General features: G+C 37.0%; 1 protein-coding gene across 1 annotated transcript; it reads left to right on the top strand.

The window, feature by feature from the left end:
• Positions 1–3,988: 3,988 nt before the first annotated feature.
• Positions 3,989–18,997, top strand: NAP1L1 (nucleosome assembly protein 1 like 1). The gene is made up of 14 exons (XM_041465537.1): positions 3,989–4,023; positions 4,733–4,821; positions 5,938–6,040; positions 7,086–7,227; positions 7,686–7,766; positions 7,998–8,126; positions 8,627–8,698; positions 9,320–9,459; positions 11,207–11,352; positions 11,439–11,458; positions 12,612–12,734; positions 13,961–13,993; positions 14,418–14,468; positions 16,221–18,997. The coding sequence occupies exons 1-14, from the start codon at positions 4,007–4,009 to the stop codon at positions 16,254–16,256; spliced, it is 1,182 nt and encodes a 393-aa protein (XP_041321471.1). The 5' UTR covers positions 3,989–4,006; the 3' UTR covers positions 16,257–18,997.
• Positions 18,998–20,550: the final 1,553 nt, after the last annotated feature.

Genomic DNA, 20,550 nt, shown 5'->3' with positions numbered 1-20,550 from the left:
CTTGCACTGTAGCTTGCTTTTCTGTACTTTTGCTTTCTTTTTGTACATGAACATCCTACACATTCTCTTTCAAGCCCTGAAAAGATAACTGTTGCTTTTCTTCTGCATATTTTTACAATGAGCAGCAAAACATTGTAAGTAAAGCCTGTGAGTGCTTCTGTATTTGACCATAATGCAGTCTACTGCATTCAGACAGTGGCTGTAGCTGTTCAGGTAACAGGGAAATAAGATATTTTACTAGTAAGATTTTTTGCATGCTGGCTTTATACAGGGATGTAGACTACCCTTTATTTGTGCTCATAAGCCTCTTTATGCAGTCAGGCGGCCTAAGATTCCTAGCAGTATCTTAGTCCAAAACAATTACCTAGACACTGAGGCTTGAAGTAATACACCAGGTGTATCCAGGTTTGTTATAATCCTGCATTGACAACTGGTGAACTGATATCTCCCTGGCACTACTTCAGGGAGTGATGCTAGTGGTTATGTTGCTCCCATGCCAAGGTGTAGCTGCTGTTTATGAACGTAAATGCACCTATGAATGAACTGGGAAGGACAGCTGTATCTTATGGAAAGTGGAGTGATATGAGTTCTATATTTAAATATTTAGTGCTGGGGAGATACTGCGAAATAAATACTGCAGTGATCTATTAGAATGTTATTGATTGTGGTATGTAGTGTGTTTGAAACTGAGGACTAGACCAGGACCTTGAACTGGGCATTGCACAGAGATACAGTGGATGTTGTTTGCTCTTAAGGAATGCATTTGCTCAGTGCTTTTCTGCAGTGTTTTTGTTTCTGTTTGGGTTTTTTTTAGCCAGTAGAGCTGTGTTTGCAGAGAAACTTATGGTTGTTGAAGTAAATGACAGTAAACAAAATGTGATGCAGCTACATCTCTTCCATGCTAGTGGGTTGCACAGATTAGCCTAAATGTCTGCCAGCATAGTTTTCTTGGCAGTGCCTTGTAGTCTCCTTACTCAAGAACAGTTGTCTAGAGCTGGCAGATAATTGTCATGACAGACACTAGTATCTCCTCAGTTTGCAGAAGAACTCTTCCAACTGTGTACATTCTGATACCAAGTTGTGTAAAAAATGGAGGGAAGATTAAAGCATGGGACATGAAAAAGACTGCTGCAAGGAGAATAGGAAAAATTGGATGAGAGAAACACACTAGAGGGAGGCTCTGAAGCTGACAGCTGCTTGATACAGTCTATTTTAATAAAAAAAAAATCTTTGAAGAATGTTATTCAAAGTCTGAGTAAACTGGGCCATAATTTGAAACCATATGGTGCTTGCAGGGATTATTGAAGAGCCAGGAAGCAGAGGGTGATAACTGCCCATTGCAATGAGCAGAGGGAGGCAGATGCCAGAGTCCTACAGGATGCTGTAGGAAGATGAATGTCTTTAGCATGGTCAGAAATGGTCTTGGAAAGAGAATGAACAGTGAAAGGATGGATGAAAGTTTGTGATGATGAGTGGTTGTTCAGAGGTGAAAACAGGGACCCAGTGAGGAATTCACTAACAGGAGACTGCTGGTGAAACTTTCTCTGCTACACAGTTGCATAGTGTAGAAAAATCTTTAAATTGATCTCTGAGCTGAATATTGCCACTGAGAAACTTGAGTGATATCATCAGTTTACCTGCATGGTTTTGGGGAAAATGAGGATTAGCTTCTGAAATAAAAATTTGTTATGAATTGTCAAATACCTGCGCTTCTGATCCAGTGTGTTTTTTCTGAATGTAATTGAAAGCTACAAGTGTTTCTGGGAGAATTCTTACCATGTCATTGCTTTCTTCCAAGGTATTGACTAATGGCCCTTGTTGGAGGTGGGATGGATGTTTCTTAAAGTTTTTAGGCATTATTTGGTCATAGCCAATCTTATCTTCATTTGGGAAAAAATGTTTAAATGAACTGTGGAAGTTGGTCTCTTTCAGAAAACCTCTAAGGTGTTTCAGATGCTGTTTCATCTAGACCACTGACTTGGAGAGATCACAGGGTTTGTGCTGCCACTATACAGTCTATTTTAATAAACTACCTTGTTTGTTGAAAGAACTACCTTCTGTTTTACGGAAATTAAAGCATATTTTGATAGGGAGAGCAGAGAAAGGAATTGCTGGTCTCTGCAAGGAGCATCACTGTGTTGCATTTGCAGAAAAAATGTATAAATGGCAGATGAGCTATGCATCTTGTGCTCTTTTGCACAGCAATACTATCAGTCTCCTTGAAATGGTCCTGCATTAAAAACAAGTTAAGAGGAAGTGTGTAAGGAAAAAGTAGTATATTTTTCATGGATACAATGCTGTGTATGTCAAAAAGAATGCTATTTATTACATTGCTCAAGTAAAACAGGGACCTGTATGTGAGAGTTGTAATTGTAGTATGCTTTCTGTTTCTGTAGGTCTTCAGTGCATGCTATCTTTGAGAATGGTATTCAAAGGAGAGTCTTTGGAATTGTTACAGGGAACTGTTACATGGGTGAAATTGAAATCACACGACAAGCAAATGTGATCTGCATAAAATGAGTCAAGAATATTGCTGTAATTCCTCTTACTGAATTGATTGATGTTCTTTGGTTTATAGCAGTGCTGCCATCTTATTTATTAGCAAATACTGTATTATTTTTCTGAAACAGGCGGACTTGGTTTTTCTGCATATTGGGGAGTTGAATGTTTTTGATTACATTCTAGATCTTTATTTGGCACTATGAAATTGTGGTCCTAAATGAGGACATCAGATACCTTCTTTCCATGTAATTCTTGGGAAGTACTTATGACAGCAGAAAAAATATATTTAGATTATTATATTTACACAAAAGGTGGGTGTTTATTTCTGAAGTTTAGATTCTAAGATGTTTCTTCATATTGACTGTTAATATCCGGCTCTTACTGGGATTGTGTTTTTGTGTTACGCTTTGGAAAAATCAAATACAGTTTTCTTTTTTTCTGGAACACATCCGTCCAACACTTTGCTAAAATACCCATTTGAATGCATTGTAAGGAGTTGAAATTCCTGAAGGAAATTTAAATTTGTTTAGCTTACATGAGAGCAGGTAAAATGGAGACTCTAAAGCATTGGTTTCCTTGCTTTCTGGGCCAGCAAATTATTCCTGGTAGTTGGAGCCTCCTGAATTACTGGCAGATGGCAATAACGGGACAGTGTTTTCTTCTGTATAGTATTGTTAGACTTCAAGTTACCTAAAACATCTTTTTGGAGAATAGACTCCGAGGTACTGTTTTGCTGGTAGAAAATGTTACTCATTTTATAATATATTTGAGAACATAGGTTCTTCATGGTAAGATTTGCAATAGTCTCAATATTAAATGTTTCTAGTTACCGTGTATAGAATTTGTTTATGATTTTACTGAGATCTTTAAGAAAATTGTGATCATTCTGAATATGGGAATTAGTCACATTAAATAGCCTGGCACCTGGCATCATTTTTTTTTTTTTGTTGTTGCAATATTGTGGGTATTCTGAGGAATGACTTGGAATTGGTTTTGTAAAGTTGGGATTGAAAGTAAAGCCACAAAAAGGCATCTTCATTCTTAAATTGTTCTAGCTGTAAGTATGTTCTGTCTGTAATCACATGCTGGAAATGAGTAAACAGTTACCAGCACCCTTTTTGCTTCAGTTTTTCCTCAGGTTATATTCCAGTTTTATACTTAGGACTAATTTTCAGTCAGTGATACTAGTACAGTCCTTAAATCTAAAACTGATCATGGTGTTTTGCTGGTACTTGGTACTTCAGTTTATGTGAGTAGATCTGTAGGTTCTAAACCAGAACAAAGTTTTTCAAAATTTCTGTGTTTTAGACAGTTCTCAAAATGTGCAAGGGAGATGTGCCAGGCTTCAGACTGTAATATATATTTACCATGTTTCATTAAGCTGACATGATTTGTTTCTTTTAGTGTTATGCCACGTGACCGTAGAGTTTATAACTGAAATGTAGTGCCACTGTTCTTACCTGTTTTTTTCTTTTTTTTTCTCTAGTGTTTGAAATCTAGCAGAATGGCAGACATAGACAAGTAAGTAAAATCTGTCTATGATTTCACTGAGGCTCTGAGTGTGTCCTGTGCTGTACTTGACATGGCTGGGCGCTCCAGATACTGCATAGGCAGCGTCTAGATACTGACCTTGAGCACTGTGGGAAGACCTGAGGTTTATAGCATGTGGGAGAAAAGCTTATGTTGCTCTTGATAAATGGGTTTGTGATCTTGATTGTAAGTACATAAAAAAGTGGAAGAAGGCATGAGTCAACTTCCTATGTTAGTTGGAATTCTGGGGGGGTAAAACAGGTAATATTGTCCATTCATTTTGTTTCGCTCCATGTAGACGTTTTTCTATAGTTTGTGTGCTCTTATTTTGTGGCATTTGAAGTATAGTGCAGGTGATCCTACCTACAGTTCTCAAGGCCTGCACGTCTTAAGGAAGATACGTGGAGCAGAAGGAGGCTTTGACTTGTTAATAAGAGCAGGAGATGAAGGAATTTTTTATAAAAGGGAACTTTGTAATTCTGGAAAGTTGCTAATTCTTTAAACTGTTCTGGGATTCTCAAATGTGAAACTTCTGTGAAGACAAATGTGGCTTTGTTTGGCTATTGAGATTTGCTTGTCATAGGTCAAAAGATGTGACAGTTTGTTTCTATCCACATAATCTCTAGTTTGAGCTGTTTAAGCTCCTTATAGTGTATTATAAAATTAACTTCTTGATGCTGTTACTGAATATTTCTAATAGCAAAGAACAGTCTGAACTTGATCAGCAGGATATGGAAGATGTTGAAGAAGTAGAAGAAGAAGAAACTGGTGAAGATACCAACAGCAAAGGTGATGTTGAAACCAAGAGTTTCTAAACTTCTAATATGTGCTTTCTAATTAGTGTGTTAAAAGGCTTTTACTGCAAAAAAAAAAAAAAAAAGGAAATGGTAAAACAATTCCAGATGGACAGTTGTGTTTAAGTTCTAAAGCAAGGACTTTTTTTTTGAAATTGAGTGATTTTTATTAGTTGTTTGCAGTTACTCATTGTAGTCATGGTTAATACCAGGTTCAGGCAGTGCTGGCCACCTGTATAATTGGAAAGCACAGGATTATTGTGGATATGTAACAGGATAATTTCAAAACTGAAAACAGATAAAACTTCACACATGTGAAGCTTTGAATATAAAAAACTCGTGCATATATGTGTGTATGTGTATCTCTTACTTTTGATTAGTTGCTAATAATTTGCTGCTGAGTTGACAGTGAACAGAACAAATCATGCTTAGTGTTACCACTCTTGAAATTAATAAATCTTTTTTAATTCCCCCTCAACAAAAAAAAATAAGTGCATATCAAAATACTTGTTTTGTCAGTGCTGAACAGTCTTACTCATGCTTTGTATTTAAAGTGTGGTGGCACAGATGGAATCTAAAGAGCAATTAGCCAAAAGAAATAACTAATAATCTCTGGAATAAAATCACTTGGACTGCTGGTAGTGCCGTGTTACATGCTTGCTTGAACAGAATAATAACATTAAAATAGAACATTTTGCTCAAGATGTTATGCTTTGCTAATCTATTGAAAGAAGTGTTTTCAAAAGTGGATTGCAAAATTTTGGGGAGCACATTCATTAGCTGAAGCAATTAAATGGCATACAGTAATGAAATGGTAAGTATTCAGGTGTCCCACAGGAGCCTAGAGGTGGATAATGTGTATTTTCAATGATTTCCCAGCTATTTTAGGTGAGAATCAGAAGGGAAATTAAACTCTAGGAATCCTGGACGGAAATCAGATTTTATAAACCAGAAAGATGTTTTGGTAATAGGGAGACTTCACACAGTTTTAAACAGTTCTTCTGCATCTGTAATTCATGTCTAACTTTCTTTATTTTATGCACAATTCTTTCTTTCAAGATTGTCCAAGAGATGCACTTTGTGCTTACATAAATCTTCTTTTTTAATTTAGCTCGGCAGTTGACTGTGCAGATGATGCAAAATCCTCAGATTCTTGCAGCCCTTCAGGAAAGACTTGATGGTCTTGTAGGAACATCTGCAGGATATGTAGAAAGGTACACCATTCGTTTAGTATGAGCAGTGTTAAAATGGTTCTTCTGTTTTCTGAACAGTGTTGTCTATGGCATTAGTGGTCATAAACCACTGTGCTGCTCAGATAGCAGAAAAACTAATATGGTCTGTCTGTAGTGCATCTCAGAATTGAAGAGTTTTTATTTGGAGTTTCATAAAGAATGTTAATATTTACAGTGGCTGATGTTTTCCTCTGCAGTTATAGTATAGGACACTTCTTAGGATACTTTGCTGCTCCTTAGACTCTCTTTTGTAGCTTTGCCTTGGTCATGAAACATCTGTTATTTAAACTATGGACAGATATTTGGAGGCCTGGTGTCTCTAATATAGTAATTTTATGCTTGGACTATAAGCATTAGCTGATACAGGAATGTTATTAGCAGTACTTCATGTAGTTTTCTCATGTATCAAAACTTGCTATAAATTCTTGCCAAAATGTTCCGTAGTTGATCTTCATTTATGAGGCATGCAGTAATTGCTTTCCTTTACACATTTGTAACACAGTGGCTCATTTAGCAAACCAGTTCTGGCTCACTTTGGGTCAGACAGTGTGTTTAAAGACAGTGCTACCAGCTGCTGTGCTCAGTGAAACAAAGCAGCAAATTTTGAACATCAAATTTCTAAACAAATAGTAACTGTCTTGAACTTTTTCATAAAACCAAGCAAATTAATGGTGAGACCTTTCTTAGTTGTACTCAGTGCTATGGTTTTACTTTCTTACTCATTAATAATGTAGAACTTATTTTTAGAAGGAAGATTTATTGCACAAATTTCTCTCATGATTTACCCAGGTGTTTAGAATACTCTGGTAATAACTGTGCTTGAGCCTCAGCTTTAAGAGCTTGTGCTGAGGATTTCAGTCTCATTGGTGAAATTGGTTGCAGCTTTGACTTAAACCCTGTAAAGCTTAAAACAGTGTAAAATGTGTTGTGGTACAAGTTGGTTAACTTGCAAGGGGTCTGGTTAAGGAGAGATCAATATGTGCTTAAAATGCAGTGTTAGTAACAGTTCTGTCACTGAATTTTTCAGCTTGCCTAAAGTTGTTAAAAGACGTGTGAATGCTCTCAAGAACCTTCAAGTTCAGTGTGCACAGATAGAAGCCAAGTTCTATGAGGAAGTTCATGAGCTGGAAAGAAAGTATGCTGCTCTCTATCAGCCCTTATTTGACAAGGTATTTTAGTGCTACTCTGATTTGTACTTTAAAGCTTCATCTAAAATACAACAGGGGAATATAAACCAGAAAACTTACTCATGTTCCAAATTACTTTGGTCTCATATGTGCCCCTTCAATTCAGTTGATACAATTTTGCCATCCAAGTGAATATCAACTAGTATTAAGGGAGTGAAAAGTTAACTCTGTTCCATAGTTACCAAAATGACTTCAATATATCAAACTTCATTTTAATTGAGCAAATGTCAGATGGTGCTGTAACTTTTCTGGGACTTTGGTGTTTATTTTAGTGTGTTGAAAACTTCCTAATTGCTGAATCAATCTTCTAGAGCCAGAAGCAAAGGTAGATAGTTAATGTATTACTAATTGTGTAATTTAGGATTAGGAATTTATTGGTTAGGGTATTGCTGATTGCAATAACTAGGAAATTAGAAAATATTCTTGGTTTAATCTTCCAGCGAAGTGAAATCATCAATGCCATTTATGAGCCCACAGAAGAAGAATGTGAATGGAAAGCAGATGCTGACGAAGAAATTTCAGTGAGTATCTTAATCAGTTCTCATCAATATCTCAAGCTTTAGCATGAAACAAGATTCATTAAGCTGAAGTTTTAAAAAAACAGGTTTGTAATGATTACTTGCTATTAATAATGATGCTAATTCTTAATGGTTGCTTAAACATCCACATGACACTGGTATCAACAAAGAACTGATGAATCTTATGATGAACATCTTAAAATTAAGGAAACCCAATATTTTTATTTTCTCAAGGATGAAATGAAAGAGAAAGCTAAGCTTGAAGAAGAAAAAAAAGATGAAGAAAAAGAAGACCCTAAAGGAATTCCTGAGTTTTGGCTGACAGTATTCAAGAATGTGGACTTGCTCAGTGATATGGTTCAGGTAGGCAGTGGTCTGGCTTTGTTTAAAGTTGCATTGGTAATTAATCTAAGTGTCTTTAAGAAAGCAGTGGAAACACCACGGTACTTGAGATGTCTGTTGGAGAGCAATAATGGAAGCATTACTTGGATGTCATCTCTGGAAACTTTTCAAGTGAGAGTACAGAGCACTGACATAGCTCCCTGCTGTTTTATTTCTTGAACCTATTCTATGATACTAATAAATTTTTGGTGCTTATAGACGTGTGTGTGAAAAGTGTATTAGACAGGACTAAAAATTGTACGTGGTGTTTGCATGGGTTTTGGTTGTGTTCTGGGTTGGGGGCTCTGTAACATCCATTGTTGCCATCTGCTGGTCATGTTCATGGAAGTATTTCAGTGTTGTAACAAGGTTTTCTTTCCAAGTAAAACTTGTTCTAAACATGGCTTTTTATCTCTGTGAGGCCTTAAATCTGCGTGTAATTGAATGTTATGAAAATTAAATACACTGTGTTTTCTCTACAGGAACATGATGAACCTATCCTGAAATACTTAAAAGATATAAAAGTGAAATTTTCAGAAGTTGGACAGCCTATGGTTAGTTTGACTTACTAAACAGATTACTTTTATGTTATCTTAAGAATTATTTGTATTTTAGCAACATGGTCTGTGATAGCCAATTGTCTTGTGGAAATCATGAGAAAATATACAGCTGCTGCTCCTGAGAAAGCAGTACAAGGTCTAGTGCTAATCTTGCATCACCCTGTGAATGAGTGTATATTAAATTTAACCTTCAGCTTCTGATGAGACTTGCCTTAATAGCTGATAACTTAGGTTTCACCACTGCATTTTGATACCTTTGGGTACTTTTTGTGTAACTCCTGTAATTTCATATATTTCCCTGGCAGAAATCAGACCGTTTTCTAAGATGTAATATTTTTAAATTTAGAAACTCTCCCTATACATTAGTAGCAGGAAATCTGTGTGCTGGGAGATCTGTCATTACTGCAAGCAGTATAATAACTAGAAATTTCAAGAACAAGTAAATGGAAAGATTTGAAGATTTATTGTACAACTTGGGTGGAAAATTCTAGAATAAGTTATGCATGTATTGGAGAAACGTGTATACTGTTGCATGTGTACTGCTTGGATTTAGGTGTTAAGAAGTTAAAGGTGTTTGTAAATAACTAAAGTTACTGTTCTGCAATTCTTTTTAAGAGTTTCACATTAGAATTTCATTTTGAACCAAACGACTACTTCACAAATGAAGTGTTGACAAAGACGTATAGAATGAGGTCAGAGCCAGATGATTCTGATCCCTTTTCCTTCGACGGACCAGAAATCATGGGTTGTACAGGGTAAGTGCTAATAGATAGCTTTAAGGCAATATAGCAGCTTTTTCCTTAGTATTATCCAGCTGTAGAGTTTTACAGCATCTTGGGGAGGTGCTGGAAAAGATACTTCCCCTAGTAACTTGGGAACAGCTAGGTTTGATATCAGTTTTTTAGTTGTTACCAATAACTTCCATACAATATAGAAAACCACATTATTTGTATTGCATAACTTATAAGCATATATATTATATAGGCATATAAATTAAAAATATAGTCAGTATTTGTTTAGAAATACTGTTCTGCAGTCACTAAAGGTGAATTGAAAGGTGGATGGTGGTATCTTTTAGTAGGCATGGATAGCTTTTGCTAGAATTTGTTTGATTGCTTCTTTTAATCTTTTTGTATTTCTGACATGCATCATTTTGGGGAGCTTATTCCAGATTTACTTTTTATATTGCAGTTGTCCATTTTGTTTTACAAGCATTGAATGTTTGCCTTTGAATTTCTGTCTATTTGAGAAATGCAGAATAGTCATCATAATTCCAGGTTACTCTTTTTAAAAAGCTGTCACACTCCTTTCTTAGTGAAATCTTCTGTTTTAAATCAGTTAAATAATTTTTCCTCTACATTTCCCCTTTTTTGTGAACTGAGGGATGAGAAAAAACTATGTTGTACATAATTATTCTTATAAGTACACTTGGGTCTGTTCAGTAACTTTTGTGTTGAAGTCTCTCCAGTGTTCTGACTGCTCTTCTGAGTGATAACAACTAAGTTACAGTCTATCACTGCATAGTCAGTATTGGTTTTACTCTTAAACTAATCTCCAGTTGCTCATACTGAATTATTTGCCTCTTTATTTCCCAGTCACTTAACATATTTTGCAAAGTCCTGTAAGGTTTAATTTTAAGTGCTTGGGTAGCTTTTATTAAACTGTTTTGTCTTCCCCAACTTGGACTGATTGGAAAATCATGAATCTTGACAGAGTTTGGTGTGAGATGCCACTGCTTTTGTAAAAATTATTAATTCCTTGTCCTTGTTTTCTCTTGTAGCTAGGATAGCCCCTTCTTGTCCCAAAGCAACTCACTCAATTTCTTTGAGTCTGTAGAAGAATCTAATCAAAAACTTCTGCAAATGCAGTTAGTTTCACTGATGTGACTTTTTCATTTGCTTGTCACCGGAATGCTTTGACTGTTAGGGAGGCCTGTAGGCATGATTTTGCTCTGTAAGCAGGATAGAGTTAAAAAACCCCAAAACAACAAAACCCAAACAAATGAATATAACACAAGAAGACAGAATCCTCATAAACAACTCAAAATTAGCCAAAACCTACATGCTTGCTTGATGCATTGTTTTAAGGACTTATTGGTTATAATGATAGGTGTGGTGAACTTTGGCATATTACTAATATGCCCAAATACCACATTGCTTAGTAATGGATGGGTGGCTCTAAAAATGGTGCAATACTAGTTGTTGATAGAAATCTAGGCACTATTTGGTAGCTAATGAAAATTAGCATTTCAGAGACAGTGGAGAAGGAAAAACTTCTGAAAAGAAATGATCCAAAAATTAACCTGTTACTCTTGTTCTCACCTGATAAACTTACGAAAAGATAGGACTCAATAAATACTAGCTTAATATTTTTTCTTCCCTGTGTCTCTTCCAGTTGTGATAGTCTCAGTAGATACTTGTAACAAAAGGAATGGTATTAAGCTGCAGGTGGTTGTGGGTTTTTTCCCTGTCATTTTTTTTTTATTTTTAATTTCCTCTTTAGTTGCCAAATAGACTGGAAAAAAGGAAAGAATGTTACTTTGAAAACCATTAAGAAGAAGCAAAAACATAAGGGCCGTGGAACAGTCAGGACAGTGACAAAAACTGTTTCCAATGACTCTTTCTTCAACTTCTTCAGTCCTCCTGAAGGTAAGCTGAACACTAGTTTACATGTTATAACTTTAGATATAGAATCTATCTCACTCACTTGTTTCTTCTGTTTTTTTCCCCTACAGTTCCTGAAAGTGGAGACCTGGTAAGTTGGCTTATTTAAAAAATGATGACGGAGTGTTTTTGGAATTTTAGAATTTGTTAAACAACCTCAGCTTTAACTGCTTCTATCTTTAACTGATAATACTTATGAAGACTAGTATGTATTTGAGTTTTCTTTTTCAGGAGGAGTGTTTGAGTTGGATGGTAGAGTTACTTTAGTCAACTTTAATAGTTTATGCTTCCTGAAAGCTACCTTGTGGATTGTTAACAGTTGTAAAAATGTAGTGTTCTACATTATTAATCTGCGATATAAGGGATGGTGTAAGTCTCTCCCTTCAGGTGTTCTTTGGGTGATTTTATCTAATGGCTGAATGTATCCAGTTAGTGCTTTATTCTGTTAAAAATTTCTCAAGCTGTTAACTCTTGAAAGTAATAAAACAGGAACAGAAAGCTGCAAGAGCCTACTTTTCTGTGTGCTCACTATGGCAATAACCCATGTTTTTGTAAGGAGAAAAACTACCAAAAATACATAACAGTAGGGAATATATTATGCAACTTGAGTGAGAAATACAAAATTAAAGCTTCCAGAAGCATGCAGTTAGAACTCTAGTTGGCATGGACACCAAAAGCTGTATGTTCATAACATTTAGAAAAATAAAACCCAAAAAGAAGGTAATTGCTCAGATGGGAGACAGCAGAACACTTGCTATGAAAACAAGAGGAGTGAAAGTCTAGGATTGGATCAGAGAGCATTTTCAGGTGTTCAAGTGCTTCAATAGTGACTTTGTCTAATGGGACTCAAGAAGGAGATGCACTGTAGGAATCAGAAGTAGGTTGTAAAATCTTTATTGTCGTAGGCTCACCTGGCTATTTTTCAGTTATTTAAGAGTATTGTGCATATGAACTGAAAGTCTGTGGGAGATATTAAGTAATCTTTATACTTGGAACAAAAGAAACTCCAAAACTGTATATAATTAGGCTTACTGCAGCAGCAGCTCTTCCCTGTATAATGTAGGTGGGCTGGTCAAAGTGTCAACTTGGCCCCTCAGGTTCAGTTCTGTAAAGCAGCTCCTGGAACAAAAAAATCAGTAATGGGATTTGTGTAAATCTGACCACGTCAAAACCATGTAACTTGTGTGTATGTGTCAAAAGTAGTTACCATCTTATAGTTTAGGAAATAATATTGTTTTATGCAGGATGATGATTCCGAGGCAATCCTTGCTGCAGACTTTGAAATAGGTCATTTCTTGCGTGAACGTATAGTGCCCCGGTCAGTACTGTACTTCACTGGAGAAGCTATTGAAGATGATGATGATGACGTAAGTATAATGTTCATTCAGAACACTAAAAACCTTGAAATAATGCTGTTTGAGGACCTTGGGTAATTTCTTACATTGATATCTTTAGAAAGGGATGTCAGTTGCAGCAGAGCTTCCTAGATCGTTGAGGAAGAGCAGCATAAAAATAATTCTTCTTTGAAGTAGTGACTTCAGAGTTTTGTAGCAAAAGCAGTGGTAGAAGCTGATCATCTAGAGGATGTCATAGTAGCATTTTGTATATAAGGCATTCCTAGAGCAGTGTGCACAATACTTTGTGGAACTGTAATGAACTGCCAGAGAACAAATGAGACTTTATTTAGCTGCTGAGCCTGTTCTTTGTGCTTACAGTGACATTGGGCTGTGAAGTTTTATGAGATTGAAGCCTCATCCTTTCAAAAGTACTCTCTTATTAAAAAAAGAAAATCAAGCTAGATAAGCACATTCAAAGCATGCCAAAGTAATCAAAGCAAATTCTGCAAAAGCTTAAGTGTTTTAAAAGAGCTAAGCTTGAAATTGTCAAACCACAAAGCCTCAGAACTTTATACAGGTATAAAACATTTTTCCTGTCGTTGCCTCCGCTAAACAAGGACAGTTTGAATGTTAAGATGGCTTAGATACGTGCTGTCTTAAAAATAAATTTTCAGAATTAAACTGTTGGCCCTTGTTGCGAAGGCTTGGCTGGGGCTGTGGAGGGAAGTACTGACAGGACTGGTTGCTTTGGGCTCCACTGTCCCCTGGCGGCCCCAAGTGGCACGGCAGTGTAATCAGCTCCTCCTGGGCTGCGTGGAACGGGACAGTCTGCTCTGCAAGAGCTCACCAGGGCAAGTTGAACATTGCTCGTGCTGGTGCAAAAAGCGTTTTTAAATTGACAGACACAGAAGCTTCTTCGTTCAAATTAAAAGAGGCTAGGTTTAGATTAGATATTAGGAAGAAATTCTTTACTGTGAGTATTGTGAGATACTGGAACAGGTTGCCCAGAAAAACTGTGGATGTCTCATCCCTGCAGATATTCAAGGCCAGCTTGGATGAGGCTCTGAGCAATCTGGTCTAGTGGAAGATTTCCCTGCCCATGGCAGGGTGGTTAGAGCTAGATGACCCTCAAGGCCCCATCCAACCCAAACCATTGTATGATTCTCTTATGATCACAATATGGAGTGGTCTCTGACATCTATTTGAGTTATAGATGGCTGCATTTATGATGCTATCAAAACTATTTTCTTTTCTAGTATGATGAAGAAGGTGAAGAGGCAGATGATGAGGTAAGATGACCGATGCCCTTGATTCAAATAGTTTACCAGTAATAGTTTGTTGTCTAGAATAAGAGTTTCTTTTGTTTTTGAGTGCTCTGGACATTAAGAGTTGCTTCTGAAATAAAATAAAACATACTGTTTGGTGGATCTCAGAGGAATAATTTAAAAAACCCAAAAAACAAAACAACCAGCAAGACAACAACAACAAAAAAAAAACCCCAAACCAAGCTAAGACAACCTTTAAGGTATCTTAAAAATTAAGCTGCCACTGATGTCAAAAGATAAGCATTATGGAGGATAAACTAATACAATATGTGTAACATAAAGTGGTAATGAATGTCTTTCTGAGTACAATTTAATTTTCATTTTCATGAAAATGGCTCCGGGAGTTGAATGTGGATAAGCTAGAGAAATATTAAGTGTTTTCTTTCAGGAGGGAGAAGAAGAAGCAGATGAAGAAAATGATCCTGATTATGAACCAAAAGTAAGACATTAAAATGAATGTTTAAAAATTGTGTATGCATACAAACATTTAAAATTTTATGTATGTTGAATCTTGATTTTAGTTTAAGTATTAAACCTTTAGTTCCTGTGGGTGAGCATGTTTTGTTTCGAGGCTGTTTCAGGCCTAATTCTGACAGAGTAGAATTAGTAGTGAAACTTTGTGAAAGTTATTTCTCCAGGAGTCATTTTGTAAAAGTAACTTTTGGCTTTGAGCATTGAGGTTAGTCAGGCTTGGTTTTCTATAAACTTGTCTTGCACCAATTTGCTGCCTAATGATGAAAATTGCAAAATGGTTGTAAGGACATGGAGAGAACTGTGTTATCCAGTTTCAGTTTTTGGGAACTTGCTACAAGCTGGCTCTGGCACAGGTTTTCCCAGCAGAATACAAAATATGCTCTTTTATGTTAGGTAAATGGCAAGTCTTTCATTGTTTGAGGTAGCAGAAGTCAAGGTTCAGCAATGCATCTACAGCCAAGTCCTAAAATGTGAACAGCCAAGAGCAACTGGGAGCTTTCTTATTTCATGGGAAAGGAAAAATCACAAATCAGGCTAGAAAAACAATTGTGAGCCACTCAATTAGTAGCTTTTTAATAGCTGAGGGAAAGGTACATCTGGCATCTGAAAGCATCTGATGTGGTAGGTGAAAGTTGCAGCCATGAAGTCTGTGAAGTGCTCCAAAATGCCTGCTGTTAAAAGGGCTTGTCATTTCAAATGAGTGTTTTTCAGTAGGAATGGTTTGAGCTGCTATCAAATTACTGTTGAGAAAATTGCATTAATCTTAGCATTGTAGATAGAAAGGCAGGGTACAAACTTGTGATCAAAATGTACAGCCATCTTGGTGATGTTTGATCTGCTATAGTGTATTCAAATTGGTTCCTAGTCAAGAAAGTTTTGAAACATAAATGAAGCAGCTGCAAGTTGGACTTATTTCCACCATTTCAGATTGCTTTTCTCAGTGAAACAGAACAGAAAGGGCTAGACTATGTTCAGTTTCAGAGAGCTGCTCAAAGGCTGGAGATAGTGGTGCTACAGTGATGCAAGCTGATCTCAGGCTGTAAGCCAGCTGAATTTATTGAAGTGCTGTGGTCCTAGAATAGCTGTCCAGACCAAGGAAGGTGGTGGAGTAAAAGTGAACTCCTCTGCTGGTGGAGTGCAACTGAACTATGCCCCCAAAAAAACTTTCTTGAATTCCCATATTACTGGCTGTCTGTTTAATGAACAGTAGTTTTCCATGTTAGAATTTTTTAACCACTGGAATTTATTGCAAAAGATGCTTCCAGAGCATTAGGAACTGTGATTTGGCATTTCATTGCATTGCTCTACAGTGTCTTCTGGCATTAGGCCATGCTCTTGTTACTGCCCATAGGAAGTTGCTTGTGTCTCAAACTATGAAGAGGGTCTGCATGCTTCTTCTGAGCTGGATTGTTTGTTATTGCACCTCACTCTTCTGCTTTTTCCAGTTACAGTGTCTTTTAGTGTACTTCACCACACTTAGTTCTGAACAGGTTTTTATTCTGGATTGTATCCTGATGTGCCAACAAAGCCAAAATAAATGAGTGTGGATATTGCTGCATCCAAAGACAGTAGTGTTGCTAATGCTAGACAATTAATGCAAGGGAAAAGATGAAAGAACTTTGGAAGAATATTGCAGCTTGAGAAAGCATGCTTAGCAATATTGATAGTTCTTCTTAAATACTGTTTCTGTAAACTGTATTTCCTTTTTTCTCAACAGAAGGATCAAAACCCAGCAGAATGCAAGCAGCAGTGAAGCAGTGTGTCTGTGGCCTTGAGGATTACCTGCACTGTAATAGCCTAAACACAACTATTAGTTACTTACAGCCTTATGTTTTGTATCTTGGTAGAATTAAGTAACCAATTTGTTAAAAAAAGAAATCGAACACTTAAGAACCAGTTTAAAATGTAGGTTCAATCTACCTAGCATTTTAACAGTATAATTTTCTGCCAATATGTAGAATGCAGTAAATGCCCTAAAGCATGAATGTTAATTCATTGCTACATAGTTTGGTTCTTGTGAAGTCTTTGTCATGTAGCTATTAGACTGCAGCTGTGAAGATGATCAGAACTGTTAACTGAGACCAATATTTGTTTAGAGAAAACTCTCTCCTGAAGAACCAACCAAAGTATTTTTTCAGCCCAGTAGTCTGAACGGGTTTAAGTCTGCTTGCACTAGCTGTGCCTTCATTACTTTGTTATAGAAATGGCAGTGACTTGTACTAACTTGGAGATAATGATGCATTTTGAATTTGACTACTTGAGGAGACTAGTATAACTTGTTTAATTTCCCGATGAGACCACATTAAACATTCATAACTGTCAGCTTGTTTATGCTATGGGTTTTGTATTTTATGTGACATAGTGATCTACAAAAGAAACCTAGTCATCATATTAAGGTTATTGTTTACCACAGGGGTGTGAATAAAACCTAGTATTTTCAGAAGCTAGTCTTGTTTTATTACTTGTGTATCTGCATGTGTAAACTGGTAATGCATATCTTACATGCTGCAGCTTATGTTTTACTAGAAACAAAAGCTGATAATTACTGAAAAGTAAATTATATAGCATTTGAAAAACAAACACAACAGTTCGGAAAGTTTGATCCATACTTTGCACTTGCAGTGTGATACTTGTGAATCTGAGCTCAATGTTTCAGTGATTGGTCCACACTGCCATTTTAGAGAAGACAAGTTCTTAGAAGTGGGGCTAGATCTGATAAAGGACTTCGGTATTGCTGTGCCTGACTCTAAGGCATTGCCTATTAGTATGAAATCTGGAGCGAAGTGCCTTGGATTTTCAGTGTAGATGGAGCTAGGTGGTCGTGAGCAAAGCATACCCTGCAGCCGAAGGGAGTGCTGGAAACACCTGGCTGTATTCTAGTTTGTCCTCACTGTATCAAGCATCTATGAGGAAACAAACCCAAAGAAATTCTGCTTTCTTCACCTAATGTTCTGTTCACTGTGCTTGTGTTTGCACATTCTGGTTCATACTTTGTCCATATTGGATATTTTTGTCAGTTGAAACACATGGGCTAGAAGATCTTTCGTGTCTTGTTCTTACCTTACCTCTAGCCTAGCAGTGGAGGTGCTTGGTGAGATGTAAATTTAAACCTACTGAGCTGAAAGAGGCTGTGAACTGATGTATTCTGAGTTTTTCCACTCTAGCATGCTACTATACTTCATGCTGTCTTGTCCTTCACACAACTATATATATATATGTATATTTTAATCTTCTAAGCCAAGTAGATGGCTTTTTCAGGGATAGAAGAGTCCTTGTAGTGTTGGAAATGGATCTATTTCTGCAGTAGCTACTGTTTTTTGTGCCACTTACACACTTAGCCATAAAGGTTTTAAAAGAGCAGGGCAAGGAGGAGGCAACGACCAAGTGAGGATAGGGCTGATTGAAGAGTTTCTGTAGCATGTCTGTTGCCTGGAGGGTAAGTAATACAAAATTAAGCTTATCCCAAGTGCCCTTCTAAATCCTCAGCCCCCACTCAAGAAGATGTGGGTCTAGTGTCCTCTGACTAAACTGTTTTAGTTTTGTTACTGATTTTTCTTTTTAATTCCTTGAAGGCCTAAGTACCACACTACTTCATTTCAGAATCCCTGTCAGACTTCATCTCCCTCCTCTCCAGGTATCTGTAGATTTGGGAGAAGGAGCTTGTTATCTATAGCTGTATGTAAAGCAGGACCATTGAAGTGATCTTGGGTGTTTTTTAGGTAACACAGATCATAGCATAGAAAAAGCAGTTATGAAAGGTTAACAAACACTCTCAGTAGCTATGTGTTAAATTAGATGTGGTTGTGGTTTTTTTGTGGTATCAGAATATGCTTACGCTTATCCTTTATCCCTGACCCTGCCAGGTGTTTGGGTTTCACATGGTCTCTTCTCTAAACATCTCCCAGGATTAAGTTTAAACTTGAGGATGTGTAGAGACCAAACTGTGATAGTATGTTCTGAGCTTGAGAAGTCATTAAGGCGGGGCTTTGGGGTTCATACCTCTGGATACGGGAAGTCTCTGAAGTCCTTACTTAGATCTAGCCCATTTTTGCTAACAGCATCTGGTAATTATATTTTAAAAAGAAAATGAACTGTTAAAAGTTGTAAGTTTCAAAATTCACTACTTAACAAATTTGGCTTGCTCTTTGTTTACTTTCTCATTTAACACCTTCATAACATACAATGGGATACAATATTTGAAAAGGGGAGTTGTTAGATGCACACCTGCAGCCTGCAAGATCCAGGGTCATGAATACATCCTATTGACAGATTTTGGTAAGCTTCTCTCCAAATTGACATGCTAGTTCTAAATCAGCAGTTCTTGTGCTCTCCAGACTGCAGCAAAAAGAAGAATATAAATGAGGTGCCAGTTCTTATGGCATTGGTTAAATTAAAACTGTTCTGGTGCTTACTGTAGTTTTGTTATTAATGACACTCTTGTTTAGCAGTTCTGAAAGGCAGTATGTAGCAGGAACATTAAACTTTCAACATTGATTGGAGTGTTTTGACTCATTCTTTTTACTTTTCATTTATACCAGGTGTAGAGAATCTCCTTCTTTAATATTTGAGGAGGGTATGTTACCTTGTTAACAGGTTCTGGCTGGGAAAATGTGTCACTGAAATAGAAACTGCTGTCTTTGGCAGCAGTTGCAGAAACCCACCATAATTTAACACCTGTGTAAATAGTGTCTTCTGTCCAGTTTTGTTTGCAGTATTGAAGGGAGAATTATTTTGGGGGGAAAAGTGGGAGGTTGGTGAGGAAAGAGGAGAATTAAGTGAGACTTGGATGAAGGGGAAGGGTTTTCGGGGCTTATGCTTGATGGAGAGGGAGGCTTCTTTTCAGTTCTTTCATAGTTCTTTAGCAGTCTAGATTAGATTACAACTGAAGAATTTGCCTGTCTGATACAACTTTGTTAATGTTAAAAAAAATTACAGCATCCTGAAATAAAGGAGCTCAGATTTAAGCTTAAAATTCCAAAGTATTACTTTTTGGAGAAGACTGATGTCAGGTGCAGTTAGAAGTGTTACCTTGGATTATTTGAACACTGCTTACCAGTGTCTCCTAGTTTCATAAGTTTAGATTCTCTTCTGGGTTATTGAAATTGATGTTCCTGAAACTAATAGCTGATACTGTAATTCTGACATGTTTTTATTTTTAAGTGGAGAAAGCCAGCAGAATGTAGAAAAGTGGAGAGAATTAATGCATTTATCTTCAAGCTGGTACTCAAAACTTTCCATGTGTTTCAGGACTCATTGTTGTCGACCTGATTTGGAAATTAATAGGAAATTTATATGCAGATGAATGATTAACCTTTCTGCTAAAGGTTTCCTATATCCAAAGGTGTCTATGCAGTAGTTGTTTATCAAATGCCTTCTGTTGGGCACAGAGGATTGTGCTGTGACACTCAGCAGATGGAGGAAGCAAAATGCTACACCCCTCAGTACAAAAGGGCCTGATAATGAAAGCATGAGCAGCCTTGATGGTCTGCTGGGTTGGGTCTAGAGCCACATGGGTGTTGGAATAGAGAGACTCAGCTCTACAGCGCTTTCTCCTTTTTTCGGTACAGATGTGGTCTTCTCTAATCCAAGACACAGGTCGGAAAAGTTGTTACAACCACATCTCCATTTTCATTTCTTAATAGCTGCTCAGTAACCTGTTTGAGGTTCCCACAAGATTTCAAGAGGATATTGAAATAATTGACTTTTAATTGCTAATGCTTGCTTAAATTGAGCATAAATTATCTACTGAAAATAATAAGGTCTTACTCTATACACTAACAAGAGGAGGTACACATTTGTCCACATGGCATTTGTCTCATTTGTCTTAAAATTCTCTTGTCAGACCTTTGCTCACGCCTGGTAGTGTTCCACATGTGGTGTGCATCTCAGCTTCTGTAGGAAAATCAGAGTGAGTAAAGCAGACAAGACAGGGTACACCAAGCACAGGCAAGCTATTTATTCCGTATTTTTCTGTGCCTGTGTATACCAGGGACAGGCACACAGGGTTTGAGAGGCTATGGCAGAAGGGCTCTTGTGTTCACAGGTGT

Source organism: Pyrgilauda ruficollis, unplaced genomic scaffold (genome assembly GCF_017590135.1).
Source record: "Pyrgilauda ruficollis isolate IOZ18807 unplaced genomic scaffold, ASM1759013v1 scaffold19, whole genome shotgun sequence".
Classification (NCBI taxonomy): Eukaryota; Metazoa; Chordata; class Aves; order Passeriformes; family Passeridae; genus Pyrgilauda; species Pyrgilauda ruficollis.
Note: the sequence above shows the minus strand (reverse complement) of the source record. Positions and strands in the feature narration are given on the sequence as shown.

What these genes read in the sequence shown, in the direction of transcription:
- NAP1L1 (XM_041465537.1), top strand. An exon ending in ATCAGCCCTTATTTGACAAG is followed by an intron (nt 7,228 to 7,685) that starts GTATTTTAGTGC and finishes TTAATCTTCCAG; the next exon opens with CGAAGTGAAATCATCAATGC. An exon ending in TTCCTGAAAGTGGAGACCTG is followed by an intron (nt 11,459 to 12,611) that starts GTAAGTTGGCTT and finishes TGTTTTATGCAG; the next exon opens with GATGATGATTCCGAGGCAAT.